Source organism: Armigeres subalbatus, chromosome 2 (genome assembly GCF_024139115.2).
Source record: "Armigeres subalbatus isolate Guangzhou_Male chromosome 2, GZ_Asu_2, whole genome shotgun sequence".
NCBI lineage: Eukaryota > Metazoa > Arthropoda > Insecta > Diptera > Culicidae > Armigeres > Armigeres subalbatus.
Genome location: NC_085140.1, coordinates 413,014,328 through 413,032,386, shown reverse-complemented (window position 1 = coordinate 413,032,386; position 18,059 = coordinate 413,014,328). Strand labels below are relative to the sequence as shown.

Below are 18,059 nucleotides of genomic sequence, written 5' to 3'. Positions count from 1 at the left end.
GGAAGTCAGACTGTGCAACGAAGGTACCGTTAGTACATTTCGCAGAGACAGCAGGGAGTCCATCATTGACGTGACGTTTTGCAGCCCGTCGCTGGTGAGAAACATGAACTGGAGAGTTTGTGAGGACTACACTCATAGTGATCACCAAGCTATCCGGTATAGTGTTGGAACACGGCTACCGACGACGCGGAGAGGGATAAGGACTACCGGGCGAAGATGGAAAACGAAGGACTTTGACAAGGAGCTTTTCATCGAAGCACTTCGAGTTGACAGCGGCGCAATAAATCTGGAAGCAGATGAACTGACGGAAACGTTAGCGAGGGCTTGCGATGCGTCGATGCCAAGAAAACTGGAGCCATTAGACAGCCGACGCCCAAATTACTGGTGGAACGAATCTCTTGCCAATCTTCGTGCTGCCTGTCTCAGGGCCAGGAGACGTTTTCAGAGGGCAAGGTCTGAAACGGTAAGAGAAGAACGTAAGATAGTTTTCCGGGAAGCTAGAGCGGCTTTCAAACGGGAGATCAAAGTCAGCAAGTCCAACTGCTTCAAGCAGTTGTGCCAAGAAGCTGACGCTGATCCTTGGGGCAATGCTTATCGGGTGGCAATAACGAAAATCAAGGGTCCAGCGACGCCAGCGGAGATGTGTCCGGACAAGCTGAAGATCATCGTGGACGGTCTTTTCCCGCAACATGATTCTACGATGTGGCCGCCTGCACCGTACGAAGATGAAGACCGTGTCACCATTGCAGGTATGCAAGTCTCCAACGACGAGCTGTCATCAGTGGCTAAAGGTCTGAAGAAGAAGAAAGCTCCGGGTCCGGATGGAATTCCAAACGTGGCTTTAAAAACTGCGATACTGGCGTTTCCAGATTTGTTCAGGATGGTGCTGCAGAAATGCCTAGCAGATGGTTACTTTCCGAATAAGTGGAAGATTCAGAAACTGGTGTTACTGCCGAAACCAGGAAAACCGTTGGGCAGTCCAGCTTCGTATAGGCCCATATGCCTGCTGGATACACTGGGGAAGCTTCTGGAAAGGATTATCCTTAACAGGCTGACGCAGTTCACGGAGGGTGAGATCGGCTTGTCGGAGAAGCAGTTTGGATTCCGAAAAGGCAGATCGACGGTGGATGCAATTAAGGCGGTCGTTGAAGTTGCAGAGAAAGCATCCAAGAAAAAGAGGTGCGGCAATCGGTTCTGCGCCGTAGTAACAATTGACGTCAAAAACGCGTTCAACAGTGCCAGCTGGGAGGCCATCGCCGAAGCGATGCATGGAATGCGGGTTCCTGGCTATTTGTGTAGAATCCTTAAGAGCTACTTCGAAAACCGGATTCTGGTCTACGATACGAATTCGGGGCAGAAGTTGATTAGAGTTACGGCGGGTGTTCCGCAAGGCTCCATACTTGGCCCAATGCTGTAGAACGTTATGTACAACGGAGTGCTAAAGCTGAAGTTGCCCAAAGGCGTGAAGATCTTCACATTCGCGGATGATGTCGTTCTAACGATAACCGGAGAGTCGCTGGAAGAGGTAGATATGCTGGTGGCGGAGACGACCGACGCAGTTGAAAACTGGATGAATGGGGTCAAGCTGCAGCTTGCTCACCACAAAACGGAAGTGATGCTGGTCAGCAACTGCCGAATCATACAGCGAATGCAGATTATCGTCGGAGAGCACGACATACCGTCCGTGCGGGCTTTGAGACATCTAGGAGTGATGATCGACGACCGTTTGAATTTCAACACCCATGTCGACTATTCCTGCGAGAAGGCGGCAAAGATGGTCAGTGCGCTTGCTAGGATCATGCCGAACGTTGGCGGACCGAGAGGCAGCTGTAGGCGTCTTCTGGCGACCGTATCATCCTCAATACTTAGGTACGGCGTTCCAGCCTGGGGAGCTGCGCTCAAGACGAAACGTAATCGCAGGAAGTTGAATAGCGTGTTTCGTCTAATGGCCATTCGAGTGGCGAGTGCGTACCGAACAATTTCGTCAGAGGCAGTTTGCGTTATCGCACGGATGATTCCAATCTGCATAACCTTAGCAGAGGATATCGAGTGCTACCAACGGAGAGGTACCAGAAATGTGAGGGAGACGATGAGACTGGACTCAATGGTGAAGTGGCAGCAGGAGTGGGACAATGCAGACAATGGAAGGTGGACCCACCGGCTCATCCCCAATGTGTCGACGTGGGTAAACAGGGAGCATGGAGAGGTGAACTTTCACCTCACTCAGTTCCTATCCGGACACGGTTGTTTCCGCCAATATCTGCACCGATGTGGCCATGCGTCATCGCCATTCTGCCCGGCGTGTATCAACGTAGAGGAGACTCCAGAGCACGTGTTATTCGATTGTCCGAGGTTTGCGGAAGCACGTAGAGGAATGCCTGCCCTAAGCGTGGACAACATCGCAGAGCGAATGTGTCACGATGAAGATACGTGGAATGTGGTAAGCAGAGTCGTGAGGCAAATATTGTCAGAGCTGCAGCGTAGATGGAGAAGGGACCAGCAAACAAGCGTCGGCTCGGAGGAAAATCCAGCATAGTGAGCAGTGTTGGCCTCGGGTCGTCGGGGCGCCGGTGAACCGGAAGTTTTCTGCCAACCGGAATCGTCGGACCGACTTCGGCACTCGATCAGTCAACCTGCTGAAGAAAGAAGAAAGAAGAAGGAAGTGCTTCGGGTATGTAGGGCACCGCCAGTGCGGACGTTATCCACCACCGGAACTGTCGGACCACCTCTGCAACCCGAAGACGAAGTCGGCGCAATGCGCGAAAGCGTCCCTGCGATAGCCGCCGGTAGTCGGGGCACCATCAGTGCGGAAATTTCCTTCACCGGACCTGGTGAACCATCCTCGACGCCGGGGAAGTCAGGAGGATTCGAGTGAGGAAGTTTGCGGCACGACCGCCGAGGGATCGAGACAATGTAGCAGTGGATCTCAGCAAGCCAGTCGGCGAACTAGCCTAAGCTAGGGGCCGGAATTTTAGAAGAAGTGCATGAGCACAGCCCCCCCCGAAGTAGTCGCAGCATCCAGTGGTCCCGGGGGGATCGAGGCAAGGAGGATAAGGGACCCGGTTTATCCGGGAGGCACATTTTTAGCAGGTCGGGAGGAGCCCATTCCTGTTCGCCTTCGAGCATAGTGTGGATGCTCGAGGTGTCTGTCGCGCAGATTTTTGATGGCCTTTAACCCTTGTAAAAAAAAAAAAAAAAAAGATAGATAGATAGATAGATAGATAGATAGATAGATAGATAGATAGATAGATAGATAGATAGATAGATAGATAGATAGATAGATAGATAGATAGATAGATAGATAGATAGATAGATAGATAGATAGATAGATAGATAGATAGATAGATAGATAGATAGATAGATAGATAGATAGATAGATAGATAGATAGATAGATAGATAGATAGATAGATAGATAGATAGATAGATCAATCAAAGTGGATTACAATTACAAGCTAGTGTGGTTTGATGTATTTCGACTTGAAATAATAGTAGATTAAGTTTGATGATTACTTTAAAAATACGTATGTTTTTATTTATATTGCTTCCATTTCATTATTAAAACTTATGAAACATTTGAAATGTTAAAATTTAACACTATATTTAAAAAAAAACAAAGCTCGACTTCATTTTTCCACCTACTAGAAATCACCAATTTGCCACAAATGCTGCGATTCCGTGTTGTTTACATTCACTGTTAGAGTTTCCTAAGTAGATAATGCTATTAGGTAACTTTAAAGTTCTTTCTCTACCCACGTTTCCTGGGAACACCTCTACTTCCGGTGGTCTAGTCCGGTAAGCGTTGTGTTGGTGGAGCGGAATCATGGCCGGCGGCTTGGCAGCTACATACCACCGCTGACTGCTGGAATCTGCTGCGTTTCAGACTTTCGTCCATGGCCGACAACCGACAACGTTGGTAGGGTGGTGGCTTGCACTTGAGCAGCGCCAGAAGTAGATGCGTTTTCCGTCTGCTGCAGCAAAAACTTGGCGAGTGTGGATGAAGATATTATATTTTAAATTTAATATAAGTGTCATTCTCACTTAAAAGCTTTCGGTTCTTGGTCGGTCGTCATCGTCGCTTGAGTTGGCAGAAAGGCTGGGGCCCCAACAATTTTTCGTTCTTCCGCAAGCAAACGCTCTTACACTTCAGCCAGTCGGTGTTACCTCTTTAATGTAGGTTGTCATTTTTCCACTACGGAGCGCAACTGCAGCCAGAAGATGGCGAAGGAAGGACTCATTAGCTTCTCGAACTGTGTTTCCTTGTTTCATTTTTTACGGGCATACATATTTCCTTTGGTTGTTTACTCTGCTGGGATGGGGTTATCGGCAGCGTGAAGAAAACTCTTCTCTTATAATGTTTCACTTCTCATGTATACTGTAAATAGCTTAAAATACGTTTCACATTAGATAGTTTTAATTTTTGATGAGTTCCTAAATATCGTTTGCTGGTTGCAGGTGGAACAGAGTACAGCTGACGTCCTAAGTGATAAACATTACCACAGTATGATGAAAAATGGAAATATCTTCAAGCAGGTTGGACAAACAGATGTACCAGAACTGGCGAAAGGATTACATAGAAATTTGAAAAATAGCGGTGAAACAGAACAAGAAAATATTATGAAAGGCGAAGAACATGAACACTATGGAATATTTCCTGGATTGGAAAAAGTGTTCAATAACACTTTTGAACACCAAGCTAAAACTGACATCTGCAAAAAAGCTGCAGATGAAACTATCGATATAGCAAGATCAGCTGAAAGTATAGCACAGCAGGAGCTATTAGGTGAGTAAACGTTGCATTGTTTTAAATATTTGTTTCGTAATAATGAAATACTTACAACACAATATCGTAAATACAAGAATCAGAATATACCTCAACAAGAGCATACCTAATGTTCTTAAATACTAAAGTGTGGTGATGGATACAATTAATGATAACAATCAGAACAGCACACATAATGCGTGTCCAACACATAACCTATCCAAACAAAAGTCGGTTGAAGCCCCCATTGAATGCTTGAACAACAATATGGTATCAATGAACAATAACTGTCCCTCTTTAACATGGCCAACAAATTATTCGTCCTCTGATGTCCTATGGCGAGGGCGGGTGAATCGGAAAATATTAATCAGACTCGTTGTAGGCTGATTTCTATTTCAATGGTTTTCGATTTTCAGCAGCATGGGTCGCTGTGTCTATTTACCTTTACAGGGATCAAACGGATAGTGCCCGGCTGGAGCGGAGAACGAGCACGGCGCGTTTCTGATAATGGTTACGAGGATCATCAAAACAACAGCAAAAACGATAAGAAGGATGATTACGAGTTTAAAATTGCAAATCAGGACGGCCCGTCGCTGCCATCGATGCACAGAAAGGTATTTGCTCATTGAAACGGGAAGAAATAGGATTTCCGAAATTTGCGCTCTTATGAAATGCTGACTTTGCAGTTCATTTGCTCTTTTATATGATTTCATAGTCATATTCTAAATGCTGTTAGTTAATCTATATATAATATCTTAGCGATCCACCAATTGTTGATTCCATGTATAAATCCATGAACAAAATAAAAACAATATCAAAAAAAATTACCATTCCAGGACGGTGCAACAGATTCAAACAGCGAGATTGAGGAAACGCCCCACCGTGCGTCGACATCGTCGGAAATCAATGACACAGTGGCTGTTCGCGAGCAAAGCTTCGCCAGTGAAAGTATGGGAGGCAATGATAGGGTGACTGAAGAGAAGTCAACTTCGGGGTGGCTTAAAAGAAAATTACTTTCTATTGAGGGCGACTCGGTCGGTGTTGATAGAGATGATACCGATTCTGATTACAGGACCTTCGAAGGGAGGAAAGCGGGTTATGATGGGGAGCTCGTCCGGAGAAAAGGTCCTTACCATAATGAAGGTGATGATTACCGGGACAAACATGGAGGTGAACCGGCAGGAGATGATTACTATCTTCAGTCCGACGATTCACATGCTGATATTTCCGAGTTGGGTAACAGTATTGAGGAAAACCCGACGAATCGATTCGCAACGGATGTGGGTGACACGGCTACTTACCACTGGAACAAGGCTAATCATAGGCGTGAAAGCGCGCAGGAAACGGATGGATATGTTGACAACCGGAAGGATGATAAGGTCATCGGCTTCCACAGAAGGCGAAAAAGTGCTAAACCGGTTGGAAACGGTATGCCGCCTAGTGAAAGCATTTCAAACAGACAGGAAACATCCCATGAACAACAAACAGTTTATCGACAACAGTACGATGATTCGGATCAGATTAAGACTTCGACACCTTGTGATTGTGCTGCAAAATGTGCCTCTTCGGAGAGCATTCCAGTCGAAAGCACTGAAGAGCCCGATTTAAGCGAACCTGAAGAGGTTGCCAACGAAGACACTACGTTGGACGCAGAAGAAGCAGGAGAAGAAGAGGAACACACAGAGCAGCCTCTTCAAGATGTAGAAGGAACGACCACTAAAGAATCAGATAAAGAAGACACAGAACAAAACAATTCACTAGAAAATCACAGAGAAGTGTACATTGATTTGAAAATTGGAATCAAAACAGTAGGAAATCATAGCTCATCCGCTTCAAATGAACCAGTTGAGTTTCATAAAAAAATTGTTGTGAAGCGCGAAGAGCTCGAACATGACATGAGGTATGAAGTGAATTAATTGTAATTGTAAATACACTGATTTCTTAATTTTGCAGTACAAGACTGACCGCTTCATTGGCTCAAGAGTCGAAGTTTCCTGTTGATTTGGTTAAAGTGAGTATCAAAACGTATTGATGTGAACTCATTTACATCATAAGAACAATCTAGTGCTACTCTGCCCTTCTACGCATAGTTGTCCCATGTTAGTTTTCGTGGATTTTGACTTTTCGCCATAGAGCAGTCTATTTTGACGCATACTCTTAGAAAACTCTAACAGATTTCGAACTTGGTTCGGAAAATCATTGAAAACAACATCAAGTCTATTTGTACCATTGCTTAATTTCTACGCATAATTGTCTCGCGGTGATTAAATTCATCATTATGGCGAATTCTGTTATTTTATGGAGCAACACACATTCAAATAGCATTTTCTGTTTAGATCTTCCAATCTTAGCCTGTTCCACTGGTTTAATGGGGGAAATTTGTACAATACTCATTCTAAGCGACATAATCACTTCAACCACGTGGATGGTTCACTTCCATGGATAAAGCACGTGGAGACATATGTTAATCGCAGTAGTCATTCACGAAATCATGCACTGAACGGGGCTGCTATGCGTAGAAACCACCAAACAAGTGCTCTATTTCTCGGCATAACTGTCCCGCCAAACTATTTTCATGATCGTTGTCGCAAATTATTTTTGTGGATGAAAAAAAGAATGATTTCAATGAAATGAAGTCTTCTGAATGGTTCTGTGATGTAATAATCTTATATTTCGTTCAGGTTATACATCAGCAATGAAAATTAGGGTTCAATTTCAAATGCCATTTTCTCATTTGCCGTTTTTTGAATTTGGTACAAGCATGCGTAGAACGGCAGTACTTCCCTTGTACAAATATTTTGTAATTTCAAATGCATTTTTATGCACATACTAGCAGACCCGACGATTGTTCCGTGCAGAAAAAACGCGTAAATTGGGTTTTTTAATTTTGAAAAATATGTTCATTTTTTTAATACATTCGATAGAACACCTTTTACTGAGCTACAACATATTTTTCCACATTCATTTGATGTTTAAACACTAAATTTGATGTTTAATATCTATTTTAAAAGTTTTTGAAAATTTCACTGCTTGGCAGTTAGCTCACAGGTTGACTGCTCGGCTTTGTAAAAACGATGTTTATTCAAACAGCACTTAGAAGTTTTAGTGAATCATTTGTTTTCTAACGAATACCCATTTCCCCTACCAGTGTTGTCCTACACTCAGTGCAAAAAATTCTGCTCTTTGATTTTACTCCATCTAGCAAGAGGAGCGCGCGCTGAAAATACACTCCAGTGTATTTCCAGCGCGCGCGCTCCTGTTGCTTTGGTGTGCATTTTTTTGACAGTTTGACATGACATTTAGAAAATTCAAATATCCTTCTATTAGTTTCACTTACTTAGTTAAGACTATAAAATCGTTTAGATGGAGTAAAATCGAAGAGCAGATTTTTTAGCACTGGGTGTAGGACAACACTGTCCCCTACATTTACCTTCTGTTACCAATGACCCTCCCAAGATGAATATAGTAGTAGGTGCTCCAACCTGTCAAGTTTGTAGAAGAGAAGACGGCGGGGGTAAAAAAAATCATTTTCAGTGCAAAACAAAAACAAACCGGCTGGCTCTCCCATACTAAAATCCAAGATGGCTGAATCGTGAATTTGGCAGATTGGAACACCTAGTGGTGTATTCATCTTGAAGCCTCCCACTCTCTTTGTATAATCTGTTGTATCCAGAATTGATTGAATTCGATCCATGCATATGAACATATGAACATATAGCCCTTGAAGGGTTCTAAAACTTTTTCTAGTAGGTCATTGCTTTAAATCTGAAATTGGCGGCGTGAGAGCCGAATTAGTGTCAAATGACATTAATGTCATTACATTCCGTGATATTTTTTAATTTCTTTTTTACGCCTCACAGTTTGTATTTAGAACGATAATCTGTTCGACAAAGTTTAGGATCCTTCAAGCATTACATGCGAATAAAAAAAATCGAATTGTAAATTTAAAAAAGGTAGTAAGACCACTCCTCACGGAATTCAAATTTAAAAGTACTCGCGTTTTCAAGGGCACACCACTGGATACGAAAGTAACGCACAACTGTCAGTTTTATTATTTCACGCATGCTGCGACGCAACTGGTTAAAACTGAGCTTAAATCTAGACCAACATATGAAAAAGGGGTAACAGCCATAATTTATTCCTCTCTTATTCTTTGTCAACATATATAGCTATATATGTAGACGAAGAATCAGAAGGAATAAACTTTGACTGTTACACCCTTTTCAAATGTTGGTATTTAATACTTTAATACGCACATCACTCAAGATTAGACAGCCCATTTTTTTTTTCAGATTTACCTATAGGTAGGGTATCTGTTCCATTATTAATAACATGCTCCTATATCAATAACATTTGCAAAACAGGCAATTTAGGCTCAATTTGTGTCGTGTTTTGTTGTTATCCGACGTGCTCACTGCTGAAAAAAATCACAAAAATGAGAAATAAAACAATTTGCGCACCAATTCTTTGGTTTCGAATGGTATTAATTTGGGTACATGGTATGAATTCAAAGAGCAGTTCCCCTATTTACTTTCTTCTTTTATTTACGATGAAGCTGAAAAATTTGAAAATCAAGATGCAAACTCTCCGATGAAAAAGTTTGTCGAACATTTCGTATGGTAATTTCAAATATTTATCATCTGTATTTAGCACTAAGTTGACATTATTATCAGATAATGGAAAGTTCGAATGGCGCCAATTTTCGTTTGTTTACTAATTAACAGGAAAAGAGTTATGATAAAATGCGAAAAAATAAAACATCATTTTGAAGAATTTAGCTGAAAATTGTGTTATGTGAACTCTGTCTACTGCACGATGTTAGGAATTGAGATCTTGCTGATTTTACCCCATGTTCACATATTCCTCAAATTGCTAACAAATAACCTTACATGACTAGCCTGATATAGAATTTTCCAGGGAGGCGAGTGGAGTTATGTTTGTCCCCCGCACGACTAAAGAAGCTAAAATATTGCTCATTTTACCCCATGTTCTATTATTTTATAACTATCACCCAAAATGCCAAGGTCTCCCGGAAAGCATATAAAATAAAGGGTAAAACGAGGTATTGCAGCTTCGTGCAGTGAACTTAACCACCCGCAGTGCAGTTTCTCCAGAAAGTTCTACGATTTGTGTCAAAATTTTAGCGCAATCCGCGGACACCGAATATATTTAATTTATTCGCGTTATGGAATTTTTTTCCCATTGTGCACTGGTTTGAAATATGTAAGTGAGCTTACTTTTATTAAAATATTTTATAACAATGGCAGTACAACAAAATATAAAATACTGGATATAGTTCGATATTCTTATTTGGAAACTAATTTTAATTCATTCAAACTTTTCATCCCGCGCTAAAACCTCTGTTCAGTTTGATCATTTATTAGTAGAAATTCTGGAGATTTTAAGTGCACATTCCGGAAAACTTACCATGCAGATTTTGATCAACTTCTTGTGTAAATTCTAGAGCATTTCCTGTGAAAATTCCGAAGAATTTATCTTGCAATCAAATTTTTAAACGAAGAAAGGGCCGTTTGACCGAAATGTCGTTTGGCCTAAAAAATCATTTGACCGAGAAAGTCGTCAAGTTTTGAATAGGTCATTTTGACAAAAAATAATCTTTAACCGAAATTTTGTGGGCCGAAACCCATCTGGCCGAGAATGTTATTTTGCCGAAATTGACAACTGTTTATTTGGTCGAAAATGATGTTTGGCCGAAATGGTCGTTTGGCAGAATTGGTCATTCGGCTAAAAATGTCATTTGGCCGAAATCGACATACGGACGAAAATGCCGTTCAGCTATTTAGATTCTATTTAGAGACCGTGTTTGCCTCTGCGTCAGGAAGGATCATTTGTTAATGGGCAGGTATCGTTGGGTCTGGATTTTCACTGATAAGTGATGTGACCGTCAGATCTTTTTAAACATTAATAATAACACGCAGTCATTAATCGACCACATGAAGAAAAACCAAACATTACGATGATCGAGCGATCCTTCTGCATCCAATATAAAACGCGAGTAATTGCAACCTGAAGGCTTTACTTTCTAAATAATCTACACACCTGCACAAAGCAGATCCAAACATTTATATCCCAAACACGTTCCCTCACTATATATTCTACCACACAAAACAAAATTAACACCCGGATCCGCGTCCGATACGAAACACGTTCAATCGCGAACTCTTAAACATTAGTCATCCCAAATACATGCGAAAGAGCAATGTTTGTAACGACAACCAGTTCGGCTGAACTGGTCCTTTTGCCGAAATAGTTGTTTGAGGAAAGGGCCATTATGCCAACCGGTTGACATTTTTGACCATATGTTCCTCTCTGCAAAACTACCTTTACCGTATTGTAACCGTTCGTTGCTTACAGGCCAAGTGACATTTTTTGCCAAACCGTTTTCGACCTCATAACCGTTTTGGCCTAACGTTCAATTTGTCGAAATTAAATTCGACTAGATGACCTTCGACTTAACGTGTTATTCGGACAAATTGCTTCCCGCCGAATAATTTTCGGCCGAAAAAACCTGTTCATCTTGGAACAACTACCCGTAGAATTTTTGAAGAAAATCTCGAACGAAATGCCCATGCAGACCGTGCGTGCCGCTTGAGATGGGTTTTAGAAACGTTTGAAGCTCGTGAAGAAGTACAAAATAGTGGTCATTCCAAAAGAAATGTTACAAACGTTCCTTATAAACAATACTTCCAATGAAATGCAACCGGAAAAAGAAATAATTTAATCTTAATTTTTAAACATTTTTTGAAAGTGTTTTCGAACTTATTGAACACCCTGTATAACCCCAATAGAAGAATGGATGCATAAAATCGCACGATGGATAAAAGTGCACTTCAGCTAAATTACTTGAAATTAACTCCCCTTTCAGGAGAAAATATCAGGCATGGGTGATTAAGGCCCTAGAACGTCATGAACACGGTGAAGTTTATTGGCAGTAGATTGTTTTGTTTCAAAATAAGATTTTTATTCAAACGTATCCGTAAATTTTTTTTTTAGTAGGATAGTGTTAAGTAGGATAGTGTTTTAGTAGGACATGTGTTAAATTATATCCTTTACCTCTTTTGGGTGGTCAACATATATCGTAAGTTTATTATTATTATTTATTCAGACTATGGCCGAAGTGGCCTGTGCGGTATATAAGAGTCATCTCCATTCGGCTCGGTCCATGGCTACACGTCGCCAACCACGCAGTCTACGGAGGGTCCGCAAGTCATCTTCCACCTGATCGATCCACCTTGCCCGCTGCGCACCTCGTCTTCTTGTGCCCGTCGGATCGTTGTCGAGAACCATTTTCACCGGGTTACTGTCCGACATTCTGGCTACGTGCCCGGCCCACCGCAGTCGTCCGATTTTCGCGGTGTGAACGATGGATGGTTCTCCCAGCAGCTGATGCAACTCGTGGTTCATTCGCCTCCTCCACGTACCGTCCACCATCTGCACCCCACCATAGATGGTATGCAGCACTTTCCTTTCGAATACTCCAAGTGCGCGTTGGTCCTCCTCGAGCATTGTCCAGGTCTCGTGTCCGTAGAGGGCTACCGATCTAATGAGCGCTACAAAACGCTGTTTGGCAGTTTGGTACGGCAGCGAACTCTATTCGATCGGAGCGCGTCTTGCGGAGTCCAAAGTATGTACGATTTCCAGCCACTATGCGTCTCCGAATTTATCTGCTGGTATCATTTTCGGCAGTTACCAGTGAGCCCAAGTACACAAATTCTTCTACCACCTCGATTTCGTCACCACCGATGCCAACTCGCGGTGGGTGGCTCACATTGTCTTCTCTTGAACTTCTTCCTATCATGTACTTTGTCTTCGACGTGTTAATGACTAGTCCGATCCGCTTGGCTGCCTTCTTCAGTCTGATGTGGGCTTCCTCCATCTTCTCAAAGTTGCATGTTCTAATATCTATGTCGTCGGCGAAGCCAAATAGCTGGACGGACTTATTGAAAATTGTACCACTCGTGTTAATCCCTGCTCTTCGTATTACCCCTTCCAAAGCGATGTTGAATAGCAGACACGAAAGACCATCACCTTGCCGTAACCCTCTGTGCGTTTCGAAGGGACTCGAGAATGCCCCTGAAACTCGAACTACGCACATCACCCGATCCATCGTCGCTTTGATCAACCGTGTCAGTTTATCCGGAAATTCGTGTTCGTGCATTAGCTGTCTCGATCGATTGTGGCTTTGAAGTCGATGAATAGATGATGTGTGGGCACGTTGTATTCGCGACACTTCTGCAGTACTTGGCGAATGGCGAACACCTGGTCTGTGGTGGAGCGTTCGCCCATAAAACCCGCCTGGTACTGCCCCACGAACTCCCTTGCAATTGGTGCTAGTCGACGGCATAAAATTTGGGAGAGTACCTTGTAAACGGCATTCAGCAATGTGATTGCGCGGTAGTTGCTACAATCCAGCTTATCGCCCTTTTTGTAGATGGGATACACGACATGCGACACCTTCCATCCACTCCTGCGGCAAAACTTCCTCCTCCCAAGTCTTGGTAATGACCCAGTGCAGCACTCTAGCCAGTGCCTCACCACCGTGTTTAAATAGCTCTCCTGGTAGTTGGTCAAGCCCAGGGACTTTGTTGTTCTTCAGCCGGCCAATCTCCTACTGGATTTCCTGGAGATCCGGAGCCGGTAGAATTATGTCCTGCGCGCGTTCTCCCAGGTTCATCACCATACCGCCATCTTCGTCTGCCACATCGCCATTCAGGTGTTCTTCGTAGTGCTGCAGCCACCTTTGGATCGCCTCACGGTCGTTCGTAAGAAGGTTCCCGTTTATGTATATCGTAAGTTAGTTATGAGATATTTTGGGCAATCCAAACTGTCATTGAATTAGTGACTTGAGGTCTACTGCTTTTTAGAAGCTCTTTTCGGTACTCAAAGCTTCAATATGAATTCAATTATATCCATTACACCTTCTTATATGAGGCTTCCAAGCTATTCTTGATTTCGAGAAAATCTACTGATGCGAATTTAGCTCTTTCGTCACTAAAAGTTTCTTAATAAATCATTTATTTGTGAAACTGCATATATCTATTTTACACAATTTCGAGATAACAACAATAAACTGTTTTTGAACAAATTGAAGCGACGAAAAAGCTAGAGTGGTGGCTGTAGATCGCAATTTCTAAACTCAAGGACGGTTTGGATAACCCAGGATGTCCTAAAACCAGCTTACCATGTCTCCTGGTCTCCTGGAATATGTTATGGACATGCTCGATTACATATCCAAGTTTCTAGTGACGAGAAAAGCTAGTGTCGTAGCTGTAGATCGCAAGTTCAGAACTCAACGACAGTTTGGATGACCCAGGATATCCCAAAATCATCTTACCATTTACTTCCACTATTCCCTTTTTATGTATCAACAAACAGATACGTATTTCGTTTTCTACTTGGAAATTTCTTCAGTGTTTTGTTATCGACTTGCTGAAATCGAAACTGTTATCGAAACATTGAAGAAGTTTCCAAGTAGGAAACAAAATACGTATCTGTTTGTTGATACATAAAAAGTAAATAGTGGAAGTAAATGGAAGAATAATAGTCTTTTAACCTTGTAGCATTTCCCCTAAGAAGCTCTAAAATTATTAATCATCAATCATCTTACCATGTCTCCTGGTCTTCATGAATATGTTAAGGATATGGTTGAATACATACCCAAGCTTGGAGCGACAAAAAAAAGTTAGAGTGGTGGTTGTAGATCGTAATTTCTGACTTCAAGGACAGTTTGGATGACCCAGGATATCCCAAAATCATGTTTCCTGATCTACAAAAATATATTATGAATATAGTTGAATACATATCCAAGCTTGAAGCGAAGAAAAAGCTGGAGTGGTGGCTGTAGATCGCAAGTTCTGAACTCAAGGACGGTTTTGATGACCAGGAATATCCCAAAATCATCTTACCATGTCTCATGGTTTCTGGAGTATGCTATGAACATGGTTGAATACATATCCAAGCTTCTAGTGGCGAAAAAATTTAGTGTCGTGGCTGTAGATCGTAAGTTCTGAACTCAAGGACAGTTTTGATGATCTAGTAAACCCAGAAAAAAAAAAATTTCAACTTGTTTTGGCAATTCTCCTTTATTAGTCACGAAAATTTAATTCGCAAATCGTTGAATTTAAGTGAAAATTAAATAATTGCGCTTAATTTTCCCATTGCAACTAAATAATGAATAAAGAATAATGATATGTAATAGTTATATCTATGGTGCAGTTCCGTAATCAGTAATGAAAAATTTGGAAATATCGAGACGTTAAATTTGGGAATTTGGAAGCCGCACAGAAATACTCTATTGTCCTTTTACATTAATTTGAATCCTAATCAAACTGACTAACAACCTTTCCAATTGAATTACCTCACTCGTTTCCTATCAACAATAACCTCCCGAGAGACTAGAGAGAGAGTTTAGTTAGTGGCATCTATCCAACATTTGGGTCCGTCCTTTCTGTCACTCTGATTTTATTTACATTCTTCCATTATTTTTTTCTTCCCAAATCACACCCATCATTGACCGGAATGTAGGCCATCTATCAATTAGTGGACAAGGATGACAGCCTTCGGAAGCACGTGGCACCACGTCTGCCGGATCGAACCAAGTTGTTGTCCAAGCTGGAACAACCAGGCCGCAAGCAAAAGATTAATGACGGACCACTGGAAGGTACAAGCGATGGCGATTCAGATGCAGTGGCAAAAAAGGAGGTTAGTAGCTGTTCCTAACTGGCTGGTTTTGGTTACTTCCGTCCCTAGTGTGGGAGATATGTTGCAAGAAAATGTAGTTTTGGGGTGGGTTAGTCTTGTATTAACCATTGACTTGACAGAAAAACTATTTAGATTGAAGAGGGCACTGTTCATTAATTTGGTTTATATTTTGGTACATTTACAGGAAACTTCTTCTGATAATGAAGCACTAGCCGGTGTACTGGAAGCTATTGAAGAGTTAATTAGAAAAAGGACGTAAACTCGTCATCTGTTAATTTTATTTCATGTTTAAAAAAATAGCTCTGTTGCTGGGATGTTATGTTAGAGACTGAATTTGAAGGATAACATTTTGCGTTGATATATTTATTGTATTATTTATTATGAGTGTCAATTGAAGTATGTAAATGTAAAAGAAATGTTTCCTATAATAGACCGATACCAGAAAAATTTAATCCGTCTCACCACTTCTCAAATTACAGTCTACTCAGCATTCACATTCATAACATAATCCCGGGAAAGCTTTCAATCTCATTTAAAATTCCATTCAACGAAATTGAAACCTCTCTATCTCGAACGCTTAAATTTTGGACCCCATCCCGTAAGCTATCAAGCCAACGCCACTTTCCAAACCAACCGTATCGACCGCCACCAATATAACTCCGACTTCCGCAGAAGCTACACTCCTAAGCACCTAGCAAAGTACCGGAGTGCGGAACAACCTGTTTACATTATCGAAAAATATTTCCATCCTCACGTCGGGGGTGAGTAAAGGGCCAGCTACACGTGAACAGAATATCCACCGCAATTTTTACTCACTTCTCCAATATCGTTAGTGGATCACGGACATCGGCAGTATCGGCATTGAAAATATACAAATCGTTTACAAGAATTTCGTGGTGTGTTGATCCCAGCAAGGTCTCGGGCCGGAACTGCGGTGGGTTGTGGATTTTGAGGTTCTTATATCATAACCAAAAATGTGTTTTCAATTCATGGGAAATGTAGATTAGAATTTAAAATTTATTAAAATAAAAATTTAACAAAGTAAAAAAAAAGTTATCTGTTTTTCTTTTCTCATTTAGGATGTACCAATGCCGAACTATGTTCCTGGTATTTGGTTCCGAATTTTGAAAATCAGGTAAATCATAAAATCGATATTTACAAGAATTTAAAATATTCAAATTATATGGCCGATACAAATATTTAAAAACAATTTTGTTCCCCCGCCCCTCGGATTTTTTTACCGAAAAATAATATTTCAAAATAAAATTTGGATGATTCTGAGGATTTTCATAACATTGTCTAACAAATCCGAGGAGTTTATGTTTTATTTTTTTCATTTTAATTTTTTTTCCCCCCTTGACCTTTTGGAGACCAGGAGGACAGAATGTTAATTAAATATTTGAAACGGCCATTATATTTAAAAAGATACGTTAATTTTTAAAACAGGTATATTATTTGATAGTTGACATACACACACAATTTCACCAATAAATTCTCGTATTTCTTATTCTGGGGCTCAAGTAAGTGCTTGAACTGACTCTGGCGGCGCCAGATGATGTTCCTAGACAAGCACTTCGTTACAGTTTGTAGCCTTGTAACAGTTAGTCACATACACCCAACAAATAGGCGCACACCCTGGCCCACAGCAGCAGCGTGTGTGTGTGCTGTGGTGATTTACGGTGAATATTAATGAAATAATCACCGACATTATCGGATCCATCGTGATAGGTGGATAGGAGTAAGCTGGAGTTTTCCATCGGCGAACGAACGGCACGATTCCGATCACATTACCGTACATCATTTGACTCTTTCCGGATGAATTGGGAGAAGTGCTTCGGTGGAGTCGAGTGGAATGGTACGCGATGTTGACAAAGGAATTTCGACTGCTGAGCAGCTGAACATCAATTTTGGATTGCGGGGTTCTGCGGTAAGTATATTTCGGATTTATGCATATGATATCTCCATGCTCGTGAATAACAAATAAATAAAATTCAATGTACCCAGATTGATTTATAAATGTAGAACTTCTTCTTTTTTCTTCTTAGATGGCCCTACTTCCTTGTGGAGCATGGCCTGATTTAAAAACTTAGTGTTTTTATTAGCATTCTCACAGTTATGAATTGAAGGTCACGATTGCATGAAACTGTATTTTTTCGATTTGCCATTGCGTTATAATATGAATCAATTTGTTTTTTTTTTGTTGTTTAAAATTGAATTTTAATATCGCAGTTTCATACGGTAACACAGGCGGCAGTGCCTAATGTTCACTACATAATGCCCAACATCCAAGTGCAACTAATGTCTCAATCGTCGTCGACCCTTGCAATCAATGCCATCCCATTACCATTCGGTCTATCTGCGTTCATTGTAAAAAGTTTATTAAAATATTTTGCAACAATCGTCAAAAAATGGGGCCTTGCGTTTTATGCCCCTTGTGCCAGCCAACAGTAATAACGCGCCAGCAGTCGTATAATCCTCCGTTAATTGTTTTCTGCTTTTTCATGTTCCCTTCTGTGTAGGACCTTCTTTCTGCAATCATCATTCTTGTACGGCGCCAGAAGGATCGTAGCGCACCAG

At 41.4% G+C, this 18,059-nt stretch overlaps 1 protein-coding gene across 1 annotated transcript in view; it reads left to right on the top strand.

The window, feature by feature from the left end:
- The window catches only part of LOC134217667 (uncharacterized), a 68,907-nt gene extending 52,940 nt beyond the window's left edge, over positions 1–15,967 (top strand). Inside the window, exons 2-7 of the mRNA XM_062696476.1 lie at positions 4,454–4,781; positions 5,211–5,374; positions 5,597–6,660; positions 6,714–6,771; positions 15,306–15,482; positions 15,667–15,967. Coding sequence (XP_062552460.1) covers positions 4,454–4,781; positions 5,211–5,374; positions 5,597–6,660; positions 6,714–6,771; positions 15,306–15,482; positions 15,667–15,741 — 1,866 coding nt within the window. The 3' untranslated portion in view covers positions 15,742–15,967. The remainder of the gene's footprint in view (positions 1–4,453; positions 4,782–5,210; positions 5,375–5,596; positions 6,661–6,713; positions 6,772–15,305; positions 15,483–15,666) is intronic.
- Positions 15,968–18,059: the final 2,092 nt, after the last annotated feature.